General features: G+C 49.6%; 1 protein-coding gene across 5 annotated transcripts in view; it reads left to right on the forward strand.

Moving 5' to 3' along the window:
• LOC104837412 overlaps positions 1-4,380 on the forward strand; it is a 61,277-nt gene extending 56,897 nt beyond the window's left edge. For 2 of the 5 annotated variants that reach the window (XM_010576521.1, XM_010576522.1), the window contains one exon: positions 1,973-4,380. In XM_010576521.1, coding sequence (XP_010574823.1) covers positions 1,973-2,101 — 129 coding nt within the window. In that variant the 3' untranslated portion in view covers positions 2,102-4,380. The remainder of the gene's footprint in view (positions 1-1,972) is intronic. The other 3 variants (XR_774931.1, XR_774930.1, XM_010576523.1) reach the window with 3 other exon arrangements.
• Positions 4,381-14,539: the final 10,159 nt, after the last annotated feature.

Genomic DNA, 14,539 nt, shown 5'->3' on the forward strand with positions numbered 1-14,539 from the left:
ATATATAACCCCACAGCAGGTGGCTATTGAGAAAAGGTCCTTAAATCTGCCTCTCTTGTTTCTTATGCTGCCGGCTAAGGTGTCAGGGGGATGTAGCAGGGCATGATTTGCTGGCTGAAACTCCAGGCACAGCTATGCCAAGCAGCGTGTTGCCATTTTCCATTCTCAAGTGCCCATCTTAATTTGCAGAGGAGGTACCAACTAGGCAGGAACATGCTGCCCACACTGGTTTTTAAACAGGCCCTTTCTGACATGAAGGCTGCAGTATGGGGCTGAACTGTGACAAAGATCTAGGAGGCAGAAGCTTCCAGATCCTGCTGCAGTGACTGTAGCACCTGGGGCCTGGCTTGGACACTTCTGTTTAGCACTCTCTAATTTGGCATGACTGTTTGGGTAGGCCTGACCATTTGAGCAGCTTTCTGGGAAAAGTTGCACGTGCTTGTCTTGTGATGACAAGTTAAAATCCAGCCAGGATAGAGGCAGGTGGCATCAGAACATCACCTTGCCATGCTGGTATGTGCTTGCAGCTGTCTGATAGACCTGACTTTGAAGTGCCAAAATGAACCACTGTCTTAGAGGAGACAGCAGAGTTGGTAACTGTTACTAAAAAGCCTAATTCTTTGAGGAACAGTCCCTTAGTGCAGACTGAGCAAGGGAAACCATGGGTTTTGCTAGAAAAAGCCTAGAAGAGGCAGCAGGGAGGCATGTAACACCAGCACCCAGGCCAGATCTCCTCTCACTGGGTGTCCTGGGTTCAGCTGGGATAGAGTTAATTTTTTTTACAGGAACCTGGGAGGTGGGGGGCATAGCCGGGGCAGCTGACCTGAACTGGCCAAGGAGCTATTCCATACCATGTGACATCATGCTCAGTATATAAATGGGGAGCGGGCCGGGGGGGTGTGCTCTTCTTTTTGGCGGGAGGAGTGAGCGAGCGGCCGCGTGGTCCTTTGTTACCGGCTGGGCTGAAACCACGACACTGGGTTTTTTCTAACCTTCATGAGAACAGTGGTAAAGCCCTTCCCAGCAGTGACGGGAGTGAGATGAGGGTAGGGGACATTTGCACAAGTTTCTGAGCTGCTGAACTTCCCAGCGTGTGGTATTCAGTAGCTCACACCTATCCCTAGGGAATGAATTCTGCAGGATCATGATTAAATACTCTGCTGGCCTGTAGAGCTGTGAGACCTCCTTTCCTGGCCAAAGAGTGTGAAGCAGCTGCCCCGTTGGTGCTTCTGCTTGCACAAGGAAAGAAACAAAACAAAGTTCCTGAGAAGTAAAACAAAACCACTTCCTATTTAACAGAGTAGAATCACTTCTTTGGCACCATAATTCCTCAGGGATCCACAGGTCCCAGCACAGCCTAGTGGGGAACAGCATTTCTATCCTGTCATGCAGTGCAGGAAGTGCACACATATTTCTTGCCTCCTTATTCTGGATCTGCTCTGACCATGCTCTGAACACTGGGAGCAAAAGGGGAGAGAATGGTCTTTGGTGGCCATGGTACAAACCAGGCTGTAAGGCCTTCAGGTGGGATCTTTTCTTCTGAGCGTATCTCAGCCATTCCTCATTGAACTGTGGAGGCTGGAGCCAAAATTCTGGAGAGTTTCAATGTGCCTGGGAATTTATCGATGAAGAAAGGGTGATTTGTAAATCCTTACTGGAGAGTTGTTGAAAAATAGGACTGAAGAATGAGCCTTCAGAGATGACTTGGTTTATCTCCCTGCTCTAAAAGTATAGTAGATCCTCCTCCAAGACCAAGTGAATCTGAATTTAGCTTTTCCATGCGATACCTCCATGTGAAGCAAAGTGCTTCACTGCTTATGTTAGTGCTATTTGCTGCAAGTACAAGCATGACCACCCATTCAAGTAGGTGTAATTGTACCAGAGAGGGATGTGACAAAGCACTTGAGGCAAGACGTCACTGTTTGCAGCTTATATGAGCACTGACTTTGTCCCTCTTTTTATTCCCATGCAGAGCATTAATGGAGGCCGCCCACCACCCCACTTTGTGTATGATCCATCCACCTTTGCCTTCCGTTCCCTCAGCACCTTGAAGCCGCTGAGCCCAATAGCTCCAGTGGAAGAACCGTCATGTGCCTACTGAAGGAGTTTCTCCAAAAACCTCAGGAACTATCGACCAACCACCTGCCTGGCAGGGAGGAGGGGAGGTGGTGATACCCAAGGGGATGGGAGGGAGAAGGAGACAATGACAGATCTTTGCAATAGAGCCTCTCTGGCAGCATTGACTTTGCAGCAGTGACTGCTTTCATACCATTGCCATATCTGAATAGTGGCAAAGGGAGAGATTTTTGTCTTTCAGGGCAAAACAAACCAGTCAGGTCCACAAACTGCAAGGGCAGCCACCAAGGCAGTGTCAAACATGGGGATGGTGGTAGCTGAAGATATCTGAGGGGTTCAGGGGCTAGTATGGCCTACATGGCAGCAGGGGTGAGTGATCAGGGTGTGAAACCAAGTCCAGTCAGTTTCCCAAGAGTACCTGAGTCTACAATGCTTTGCTATACACCTGACCCTTCTCCCAGTCAGAAGTGAGCTCAGGGTTGGAGACAGAGGCTATACAGGATTGCCTGAAAAGCAAGAAGATCCTTCTCTGAGATTGTTATAATTGCATTCACTTCAAGCTGTCTTAAGTGGAAGACCCTAGGAGAGGGAGGTGGGAGGGGGTAACTGGCACATCTCTCTGTGTGTTCCACCTGGTCTGCTGGCAACTCAGTGGTATTGTCTAAAATGGGATTAAAATGGGAGGCATGAGCCTCCCACTTGTAGATCAAGGGTTAGAATGAAATTCTAGAATGGAAGGTCTGTATTCAGCTATCCAAGAAAACACAGTGCCCACCCTCAGTCCTCAGCATCATCAGAGAGAAGAACTTGGGGGTGACCGTGTGCTCTTGGATCTCCTCGCTGCTGAGGCTGTCTGTGTTCTGGGATATGCAGCACTTCCCCATAGCATTGTCCAAATACCCTGCTGCCCTAACATGATGCTGAAGGTAACTGGTATCATCAAACTCAGCCAAATCTAATGTCTCCAGCAAGCTTTCCACTCCCCTGTTATGCTGGCTATTAAATTCAAGTGGACTCTTCTTGTATCAGTGGAACAAGTATTCCCAGATGTAGCGTGGAGTGGGAGAAAGAGGTCTCTGTTTTGTGGCCACCTGTTGGTGGAAGAAACAGGAGGGGAGTTTGGGTGAAGCTGTGGGACATTTCTCCATAGACAGTCCGAAGGCAGTTAGGACCATGCTACCACTGGAGTTTCACTGGGAACTGGCCTTGAGGCATGTACGTGTTTTGTGCCACAAGGCAATGGCTAATAGAACAAGCTCTTACTTCTCTTGGTGAGGCAGAGGAACAAGGCATTTCCTCTCGCTGCACCTGGTGGAGAGAGTAACCGCTTTGTCTATGTGTTCCCTACCTTGAGCCTGTATCTGGCTGAGTGCAAGGGGGAATGAGTAGTTCACTTCTTGTCTGGATCAAGAGGAGCAACTGTGAGTAATATAAAATAATTTTTGCTTTTAAATCTCCAGTGTGGAGTTCTTTGATGTCATTCTTTCAGTGAGACTGGTGGTCAGTCCAGCTGCCAGTAGGAGGCCACACAGTGAACCAGCATTCACTGGTGCTTTCTGGGCCCTTCATTGAGATCCTTGGGGAAAGCTCAAAGGCTGCATAGGCCTGGGGACCTGAATCCCCTACCCCTACCCTCCTCCCTTCCCAACTGCCTCTCAGGCAGGCAGAGAAGCTGGGCAAGGCAGTGAGGGGACATCTGTCCTGATGCAGCCCCAGCTCTGCCTGCTTTTCAGCTCCAGACTGTCACATCTGGGCCACCCCCTGCACCAGCACACCTCCAAGGGCTCACTTGTGTTTGCTGGTGAGGTACCTCTGGCAGAGCATCGTGATTCCCTGCAAGAAGTCCCTTCTTCCAACAGAGGCTGATTCCTCTGCTGATTCTTCCTGCTCCTGTAGAGACTCTGCTTATCTTGTTTTGATGGCACACCTCCACTTTTCAACTGTTGCCAGATCAAGCTGACCAGTGCAGGACAGGAACCATTGCCCCTTTGGGCCAAATCCCTGTGCTCAGGAGAAGGGACAGCCATAGCCTGGTACGTGTCTGAAGAGGCACATTCCCTGTGCAGATGGCTGGGGCAGCAGCCCTGGCATGGCCCTGCGCCCTCAGGCTTTGCTCAGTGAGAGCTGCTGAGGTGCTTAGCCCCAGAGACGTGTTTCTTCCAGCCTGTGGGTGCGACAGCCTGCCTTCCCCTGGGTGGGAGCGGGGAACAGGGATGTCCTGCAGATATCATTGCCTTTTAGTACTTTTGTAAATTCTCTCTGTCTTTTTCAATCAGAAGGAAAAATAAAAACAACAAAATAAAGTGTAACAGCTGCTATATTCACACCTCTGGTGGGTCTCATGCATTTGCCATCTTCTGGGTGGTTGTGGGCAGAGGTATAGGAGGGAATGGATTAGAGCGAGCTATGACACAGCACTGCTACTCCCAAGTGCTCCCAAATCCCAGGCCATGTCTGCAAGAGAATGGCTTTGAAAACAAACTAGCAAGAGCTTTTCTAAAATGAATGCCAGGCTCTTTGCATATAAGAGGAGCTCTGTGTGCAGCTGCTCCCTTTGAGGCTAGCCCTGATACGGTATATTGACCCTCACTGGTGCTTCCCTCACCAAGAAGGTGCTTTGGCTTTTGAGTAACCTGCCTATTGCTTGGGGGTTGAATGTGAGCTGCCTGTGGGTGACCATACAGCTGGTCTTTGGCTTACAATTTTAGCCTCAGTACATCTTACATCTCTATCCCAGGATTCTCATCAGCCCTTTTGCTTACAGCCAGAGCGTAACTCTAGCTCACCCCTTCCTCTGGATCTTAAAAACTCCATCTCAGGTACTTGTAATATGCATTCCCCACCCCTTGCTGTCTCTCCCCCACACTCCTAGCTCTGTATCTTAACCAGCATCTCACAAGGCTATTACCTATGTCCCCTTTTCCAAGGCCCCCTGAGAGATACTAGCTTAAATTCCCTTAGCAGTCCTACTTAGACTCATTCCCAGGAGGCCTTTTCTGCTCTTCCCTCCAAGCTTTGATCTCCTCTAGGCTTTCTGCCGTCTCTTTTATCTTGAAATCCTCTCCTCTCTATGTCAGTTGCAGCTCATTGTTAATTGGCCTTGGCCCATTTTCCAATGGTTGTAAGGTGGACTTGCTGGCTCCCCCAAGTCCTTTGCTCTCATACCTCCCGTACAGAATCACCTTTCTCTGTGATGTTTCTTCCAAAACAGCCTGATTGCTCAGTGCACCCACCTTTGGGGCCCTAGATGCTGTTCAAAAATGGTGGGCACTATGGCTCCACAAACCCTGATCATCTATAGGCTTCTGCTAGCGCAAGCTTGTTTATAAGTATATAAATGCATAGAGAGGGATGTGTTGACCTCATACCAGCCAGGCTGTAGATACGCACACAGATTGTGCCGAAGCCAGAGTACAGCAGGCGAACAGCAGAAAGCTGGCATAAAGCTTTGCAGTGTGCAGACAGCTAACTGGCCAGGGTGGAGGGGTGTAGAGCTGCTTCGGCTGCCCCCAGGGCTGTAGTCTGAGCCCCAGCATGTGTTTGGGTTAAGTTCAATCCTGCCCGCCCCTCATCTCTCCCTGCAAGTTGGGCTTCTGAGTTAATGACAAAACAGAAGGTTTTGTGGTAAGACATGATGATAAGCCTTGATAGACAGCTCTGAAGCTAAAAGAAAGCAGGTTAGTGGTATTCACGAAGATCTTACGGGGTACTTTTCAGCTGTGGTTACCAGTGTAGCTGACAAAAGAAGCTAAAGACTTTGGCCTCATTTGGATACCAGACCCTGGCATGGGGGAAGGGTTTGCCAAAGACCGCTGTGGAAGCCATCAGCAGAAATCAGAGAAATGAGAGCTGAGCTGTGGTCTTCTGAAGGCAGTTCCTTGCTGTAGCTGCTGTGCCCTATTGCTGCCTCTGGCATACATCAGCGTGGGGCTGTTTACCTCTGTGTCTTCCAAAACACCCTGCACAAACACTCCATCCACTGCTGGAGCAGGCAGGAGTGCTGGCTGGGGTGCAAGTGAAGCACTCTGCAAGCATGGTCAGCTTGGCATAGGTCCCTCAGGACCTCTGCTTTGCTGGATCTCCCTGCTCCAGAGTTAGTCCTCCCACAAGGTTTGGGTCATGGCTCACTGGGGGAGCCTGTAACTTCTAAGCTGAGATCTTTCTCTGCTCTGAACCAATCTCGCTTGGAGACGTGCAGGTATTTCCCTTCAGAGCGAAAACAAACCCTGTGAAGAGTGGAGGACTGTTGTGCCAAGGTGCAGCCCTGGCATACTGAACTCAGCTGTGTTAACCATCTGCAGGAGGGTGAATGGGGACAGGCAGCTGTTTGAAGAGCTTGGCCACAGCTTCTCTGCGATTTAAGTGGGATCATTTAGGCTAATACTGTTCTCCAGTTAAAGTAAATTAATTAAGTTAATGCTATGGCCTTATAAAAATAACAGAGGGGAACCAAGCTCACAGCAGTGGCAAAGGGAGTTGTATGTGTACCCTGAGACTCGGTGAGACCCTTTGCAGCCAGTGCGCAAGATCGGCTCTTCTTGTGTTGTCCAAACATTTTCTTAAACATATGTATGTACATGCATGCACACAGATGTTGTATATATTTATGTCTCTGTATGTTTCCTTTATGCAGAAATCTCTGTACTCTACTACAGCCACCCACAAGCAGGGTGCCCTGTGCTCACCTGGGTCTGTTTGACAGGGCTCGATGTGAAGCCCACCTGCAGCACACTCACCACCTGTGTGCTACAAAGCATGATGATACTTGGAAAACACACCTACCGCCCCATTTCCAACTGCATGCTGAGTGTTGACCTACCTGCCAACCTACCAGATTGACTAGGAAAACAGGCAAAATCAGCAGCACTGCTAGGGCCGGGGTTCTCACCCCAGGCTAGATGGAGGCCACTGAAACACAGCTTGGCAGAGAAGCAGCAGAGTTTTCAGCTGGACAGACCATCTTCAAGCAGCTTAGGGCTTTCCCTTGCTCTTTCTGAAGCTGCATAGCATGTTGTGGCAAGGTGCAGGGTGGAAGAATGCATTCAAGGGTGTGTATCAGGTTAGGGTTGGATGGGGTACGTGCTGATACAGTGTGGGTGTATAGACACAGAGTGCATTTACAGTGGCCTTTATATTTATGGCATGTTATTTATATTTTAAGCGGAAGGAAGTCTTGGAGGAGTAAAGGCAGTGGGCACACATGCAAGCAAGCATGGGCCTAGCAGGATGGGTGCTGGTGGATGTGCATCTGGGGCATGGGCAAAAGAGCTTGTGCTGGGGAGGGGCATGTGCAGGTGTCTGCAGATAGCGATGCATGGAGGATGTACAAATAGGTTACAAATGCCAAGGCAAGTGCGGTGAGTACTTCTTTGCTGTTTCTGCGGTCTCAGCCATCTGTGGTAACAACTGGCAGACTTTTGCAGTGCATCTCGCCAGTAATGTTTGGGAAAAATGAAGAAAAAATTACAAAGGCCTGTCTGTGTCCTTGAGGCACTTGGGCGCTTTCACTGTTGAATTAAAAAGAAGCAGGCACCTGGACAACAGTGACTCAAAACAAAGTGACCTCATTATAAAATAAGGAGTGATTGTACACTGTTCCTTCTCAGACAAGAACTTCAGGGGCATCAAATAAAAGTAGCAGGTGGCAGGTTCAAAGCAAACAACTGGAGGCAGATCTGCACAGAGTGCAGGGTTGCACTGGGGAGCCCTGTGCCACAGGATGCTGTGGCTGCTCCGTATTTACAGCTCTCCAGACTTGCAGAGAAAGAAAAAAAGAAGAAAAATAGTCCCCAGGAAACACTACATACACAAATGCCACCCCTGGCTGAGGAAGGTGGTGAGGTGGGAGGATTTTCGGGGGTAGGTTGCTGTGTGCCAGCCCCATCTCACCCTCCTCTGTGGCAAAGTCCACTCCTGACAGGGTTCAAGGTGGGCTGGTGGCTCCAGACAGGCACATGCACTAGCAACCACCCTGCCATGCCAGCGCTTCTTTGCATGCATGCCTGATCGTTGCCTTTACTCCTCCAAGACTTCCTCCATGATATGAGGCCTCAGTGGTGACTTGGCCCTCATGTCTTTGATGGTGAGGTCAGGGATTGTTGCGGAGGGACATCACACACAGACCAATGTGATCAAGTGAAGTCCATTTACTACAACGTTTGATACAGTTATATACCTTATGCGCTTGTGCACGCGCCTTATACAATACTCTAATTGGTACAATACCCCGTTTCACGCGACACTATCTTATTCTCTATTGGCTGTGCAAGCTTCTTCACGAGGTGTCCAGCAGTTACTTATCTCATTCTTCAGCATCCAGGTGTTGTTTGTCGGGCTTTTCTTATCTTCCTTTTTCCCAGTGTACAAGGACACAGCGTCCTTGTCTGCTCCAGCACTTTGTAAACTTATGCTTCGTTCCCACGTAACGGCTGGATTGCTCACATGCCTTCGCCCAGCCAAGAAATCCTCAACAGGGGATGACCCGATGCATCTACTGAGCTGCCGGTGCCAGGGAGTAGCTTGAAACCTGGGCCATTCACTGATCTATCTGCATGGCTGCAAATGGGCATCCTACAGAGCCTGTCTGCCCTCAGTGTGTGGGTGCTAGGGCCCTGCTAGGAGGACCCCAGGTCATCAGGGCTGACTGGCATCCATCACGTCCCTTGCCACAGCCAGGCTGAGCCTCAGCTGTCCATGGTCACTATGTGCAGAGGCTGGTCGCAAGGGCATAGCTCAGGCTCAGGTTTCTGAAGCGGGTCAGGTCTGTAGCAGCTGGCAGGCTGGTGTCCATGTGTCATAGGAACAAAGTGAGTTTGGTTTGAGCACAGTCTCAGGCTTACAACATGTATATTATACACATAATATACTTTTGGGGTGTAGGAACACATTAAGAAAGCAAGGGCAAGTGTCCCCCAGCAATTGGTAAGCCTCACATGGGAGTGAGCAAGCCAAAGAGGATGCAGCCGAAACGGCAAGGCTCTGCAGAAGAAGTAACATCAGTGACGAGATTTAAGCATATTGGTATCTCACCATTTCCTGAGCTAGATTTTAGTGGGCTTATTCAAGAAAGGGGTGAGGAAATAGAAGATGTAGATGCTTTGAAAGCTAGCTCTGGCTATAGCTGCATGCCAGCCTGGCAGGACTTTACCACATGTTTTCCGTTAACCAGGGACAGGATGTGCAGATAGCTCTGGACACATGAGGAGCCCAAAAATCTGTTTTCCTTTTTGTGGCTGCTCACATCAGTGCCTGCTGTAATAATAGCTCAGTCTGTTTAGTGGGTTGGCCAGCACAGATTGCGTGCTCCTGTCTGACATGTTCACAGCATAGGAGCTCCGAGGTCAGATGAGTAGAGGAACTGAAAGTGCCATGAGAGCGGGGTGCCAAGTGGGGAGATGAATGGAGACAACAAAGCCCCTTTGACAAGGAAAGTGGTCACCATCTGCGATAGGAGGAAAGTTGCTTTCTACCGAAGGGTCCCCTGGGAGCTCTGCTTTCCTCACCCTGGCACGTCCTGCAGACACCCTGAGATGGGCTAGCCAGCATCCATCCTCGGTGTAGAATGTCCTTGGAGCACACTGGCATGCTACACCAGTGAGTCTCACAGGAGTTTGCTCCCCACTGAGGGACAGTGAGACTTTGGTGCCCTGTATTGCTGGTGTGAGACCTGTCCTTGTGTGCCCACAGCTCTCCTGATTGTCCACCTGAGCCTACTGCTCTTTCCTCCTGGCATCCATGAATGCTTCTTCTCCATCAGACTGTGTCTTTTTCCAGGCCTCCCCTGTTTCTTCACCCCCCTCTCCTGGTTTCAGGTTCCTCGAAGACCCTGCAGTGAGCCAGCCCAGAGGCTTTGGCACTGGGGTGTTGGTGCAATTTCTTTTCCCTCACAAATTTTCTCATTTCCTTCCTTGGCCACCTTGTTTCAGCCTTTAGACTCAGCAGCAAGAAAGTTTTAATGTAGACAAAACTATGTGCCACTCCTGGAAATGGTTGAAGCATCTTTGCCAAATTTTTCCAAAAAGGGTAGCCAGATTGTTCCATCCTGAATGGTTTCATTGCCGATGGGTAACATTTGGCAAGACATTGGCGAGGTTCTTACCCAATGGAAGGCTGCTTGGCAAACCTGGCCTTGGCAGTGCGACCAAGCCAAATACATCAGGGCAAAACCTCGATCATACACAGCTCTTTTGAATTCTGAAAGCCTTTGTCAGCTCTTCAGCGCAGAGCCTCCACAGGCCCTGTTTTGAAGAGAGATGTTTTGTCCTTTCCTGGCTTTAAACAGTTCCCCAAAATAAACCCTCTGCTATTTACTGGCATTGTTTTCTTTCTTGTGTTGAATGCTGATAAATAATCAGACCCAGTATATTATATTCGTGTCTGCTCTGGTAGAAAATAATTACAACAATTACTACCAAATCAAAATGCTTCTGTTTCTCCTGGTGTCATTAGCATGTCCCAAACATTTTGTTCTTGCAGTTTAAAGTGCAGTAATAACATGGTCAAAGTGCAACACACGGTTGAGCGGAGCTTCCCAGCACAGCAAGCTTCCCAGCCATGATTGTCTCTGAGATGCTGCTAATTTTCAATCACGGTGTCAGATCCTCTTCTACCGCAGGGAGAGCAACTGCTTAGCCTGTGATTTACCCAATTTATTCTAGTAATAACCGGGCTGGCTGCGTAGCCATTTGTCTGCTTTACTTGCTTCTCGTGCCCCCCCCCCCCCCAGACCCAGCCATGTGACAGCAGAGAGAGAAGGCATCGCTTCACCCCAGCCATGAAGGGGGTCTCTGTGCGCTCAGAGAAGGGTACAAGTGTTCCCCCCCGGCTCTGCCCAGAAGCAGCGAGTGATGCCTCCCATCTCTGCTGACCTCTGGATGCGAGGGCTGGCAGCAGTGGTGCCTGCTGCAGATATTTCCACCAGGCAGGGAAGGAAAGATCCCTTTTTAGATAGGGCACCGGTGGCTTATCAAGGTTTTGGCTGTACCCTGGCCCAAGTGAGGGGAGCTACAGCCAGTTTGCAAGGGGGAAACTGAGGCAGGGAGTGGCTAAGGCAAGGCCCCGACACAAAGATAGTGGAAAGATACACATTAGCCTGAAATTGCATCCACAGATATGAAAACCATCGTGGTCACATGGCTCCATTTGTGAAGAAAAACACTGTTGTCGCAGTAGAGACGGACACGACAAGTAATAGATCATGCAAAATTATTTATTGTTCTAACACAGCTTTTTATACCCTTCTTTAGAGTATGTGTTAATATATGATTGGTTTGGTTAGTAACTAACAATTCATGATTGGTGAGTTCGTTAGGACGGTTCTTCTTATCACTATCTTGTTTTTGTACTGGTCTTCTCGGATCTTTCCAGACTCTTCAAGGATATACTACAAGCTGCTCAAGGTCGTGCTGTTCTCGAACTGTCAGGAATTCCGTAGACTCGTTGCATTCCCCGACACACTGTATTGACTGGATCATTGTAAAACCTTTAATTGAAGACCCAAGTCCTCTCTGCCCTGTGTAATGTTATTCAAACAGACCCGCACACAACTCCTTCAAAGCAGATGCTAGCCAGGGTACAGCCCTAGATCAACAGTCATTCAGGATCAGTATTGCTTGAAACCACTGTGTAAAATCAAATATAAATAGAGCAGAGAGCATTTGAAGCAATTAGGGTCTCGAGGGAGATTCATTTCCCATAATGAAGCCAAGCAAAGGGGAGATGATGCATCATTTCTGTAATGCAGTGAGGACATGCAGAAGCTGGATTACTCAGAAAACTCTGAGCAGCATGTATGGTTCATATTAAATCACCTAACCTTTCTATCTCCAGTGGTATTTCTGGGGCTTTCATTACTGTGGTGCTCTACAAACTGTAGCCTTGTGATTGCCTCTGGGAGACTGCAATATTCGAGGTAAATATGATTTTATTTCTTATGCACACCAAAATACTGAATTTTCCTGCTATTTTTGAACTGCAGTGATACTGCACAGAGGAAAGATCCTCCCTTTGGAGCTGAAATGCAGAGCAGACTAAGCAAATCATTTAGGTCCTTAGAGAAACTGTTGGTTGCATGAAGACTTTGCCCTGCATTCTCTGGAGTCTGTCTTGATGGTCTCACTGCAAGGAACATCTTCCCTCCAAGGTGCAGGGTGCAATTCCCTAATTCCCAAGGTTGTTTGTCCATAAATGAGGTATTTGCTACCAAATTTCCCAACTCTCAGATTCCCTCAGTGACAGGGATAGCCAGCCAAGCTCTGACCGGCCAGGCTTGGCCACAGGGCAACTCGGCCAGCAGCTCAGGCGCAGCAATATGTCAGCCAACCTCTGTCTAACACTGTGCATGGGTTTTGCCCAGAGCCTCAGCTCCCTCTCACGTTTTCTTGCCATCTCCTGCTTGTCACCAAGCCACTCCCCTGCCTGGGCAATGCCAAGGCACCGCTCCTCCCTGAGCTGCATAGCACCTCAGGCGCACATCTTGGCACAAGATCCCTGCAGAGCAGTGGCAGCGGGTGCTTGGCAGGACTTGCATCACTTGCCCACCCCAGGAGCATCGCTTTCCTTCAGAGGTGGATGCCACCCCGTGCTCCCCATGGCTGCTTGCAGACTGCATGCAGCAGCAAGGCTCTTGAACGGCTGGAAAGGAAATCACGTTTCTCCTGACATCTGAAAGCAATTTTTCCTGAGGAGCCACAGTGCTGGCTGCATGTGGGGTGCAGGGAGCCAAGCCCAGGAGATTCCAGGCTGACATCTTTAGGCTGAGTTTCCACCCAGGGCTGACAGGCTTTACAGCTGTGGCTGAAGTGGAAAGGGAAGGGGTGGCAGAAGCATCTGCACTACCCAGGGTGTTTGAGGTAGATACTGCAGAGGGATTAATCACCCAAACCACCCATTGGAAGCACCAGTTAAAAGAATAACATGTCCTATAATTTGTGCATCACGGGAATCCAATCTGCCCACAGGCAGTGCTGTGTGAGGGCATGACCATGAACAAGGTGTTTAGACAGGCTTCACACTTTTAATTGCTCCTTCAAGGAGCTTTGTCCATGGATCTGGGGCAGTTGAATGGCTTTGCCCAACACTGGGTTGACCTATAGGAGCCTGATCTGCAGCCCTGTCCAAGGTGCACAGGATGAGACCTGAGAGTCCCTCTGTACCTCTCCAGCCCCTCTCATGATTGAGAGCAAACCTGGGAACACAGGACAGGAGGGAGCAAGAGCTGCTCCATCCAGCTCCTCCCATCCAGGCTAATCAAGGGGACCCAGGACTTCATGGTAGCCCACCAAAGGCACCTCCTGATATTGAGCTGGGGGTGCTGCCACAGGCTTCTTGCACAACCAGGCCTTTGCTCTGTGAGTGATGCTGCTGCTCTGTGCAGGTGAGGCTGACCAAGGTTCTTGGGCTTCTTGCAGGATGCTGGGAAATGCTCTGGCCACATGCTATAGACTTCGGTCTTCTTGGCTGGGGCCACCTGCTGTGTGGTTGTTTGCAATTGCAAGAGGCTGGGTACTACAGACTGGGTAACTCCTCATCCCACCTTCCTATGGCATCTTGCAGCTGCCTGGCAAAGCTTTAAACCTTTCCTTACAATAGCCACACAGAAATTAATCTTTTAAGACTTGTACATGTTGGAAGCCCCCATCACACTTTGGAGATGCCTCTGGCTGATGGCTGTGCTTCCTATGCAGAGCTGGTTGGTGGCCTGGCCTTGATGCTCCTCCGTAACCTGAGAGAACAAGACATTTTTCTTTTGGTGCTGGCATAGACAGACATTTATGTACTGCAAAAGAATGGGGTAGTATTTCTTCCCTCTGAAAAAAGAAAAGTCTCTTGATCACTGAATCAATCTGTCACCTCCCTCTGTATTGGGTAAATAATCTGGGCTTCCTGGGCTTGGGCCAGGAAAAGCAGGGATGGAAATACACAAGGTGTAGCTTAAGTCATCCTTTCATGTCATGAGCTTGGCTGGGCCAGGCTGTTGGGGACATGTGGCAGTGCCCATGGTGGGGACAGAGGAGCAGGTCCCATCCCTCTCCTCAATGCTGTCTGTGTCCAGGAGTCCCACCACATCTGCCAGTGTGGACTCACCCTGGGTCTGCGAAGGGCAGAAAGACCCTGAGACCAGCGCCAGGCAGATGGGGATGTGCCTGAGCTGATCTGGCCGGGAACCCATGATGTCCCTTGAAGGTGGTGTACAGAGCATGTGGAGCCAGCCCCAGGAAGGCAGGTCCCCATGGGTGAGCCTCCTGCTCCCCAGAGACTTGCCTGGTGCAGCCGCTTTCCGAGTCTGGGCCAAAAAAGGGGAGGGCAGGAGGGTGGCACTGGCCAGAGTGACAAACTGCTGTTCCCACTGTGTAATCAGTTCCCGGAGAGGAAAAGCTAACAGCAAAGAGATGCTTGATTTCTCTTTCCTTTTTTTTCTTTTTTTAATTTAGTAAGACAAGAGGGAAGAGTGAGCAGTGGAGAC

Source organism: Haliaeetus leucocephalus, unplaced genomic scaffold (assembly GCF_000737465.1).
Source record: "Haliaeetus leucocephalus isolate CR32 unplaced genomic scaffold, Haliaeetus_leucocephalus-4.0 Scaffold526, whole genome shotgun sequence".
NCBI classification, from domain to species: Eukaryota; Metazoa; Chordata; class Aves; order Accipitriformes; family Accipitridae; genus Haliaeetus; species Haliaeetus leucocephalus.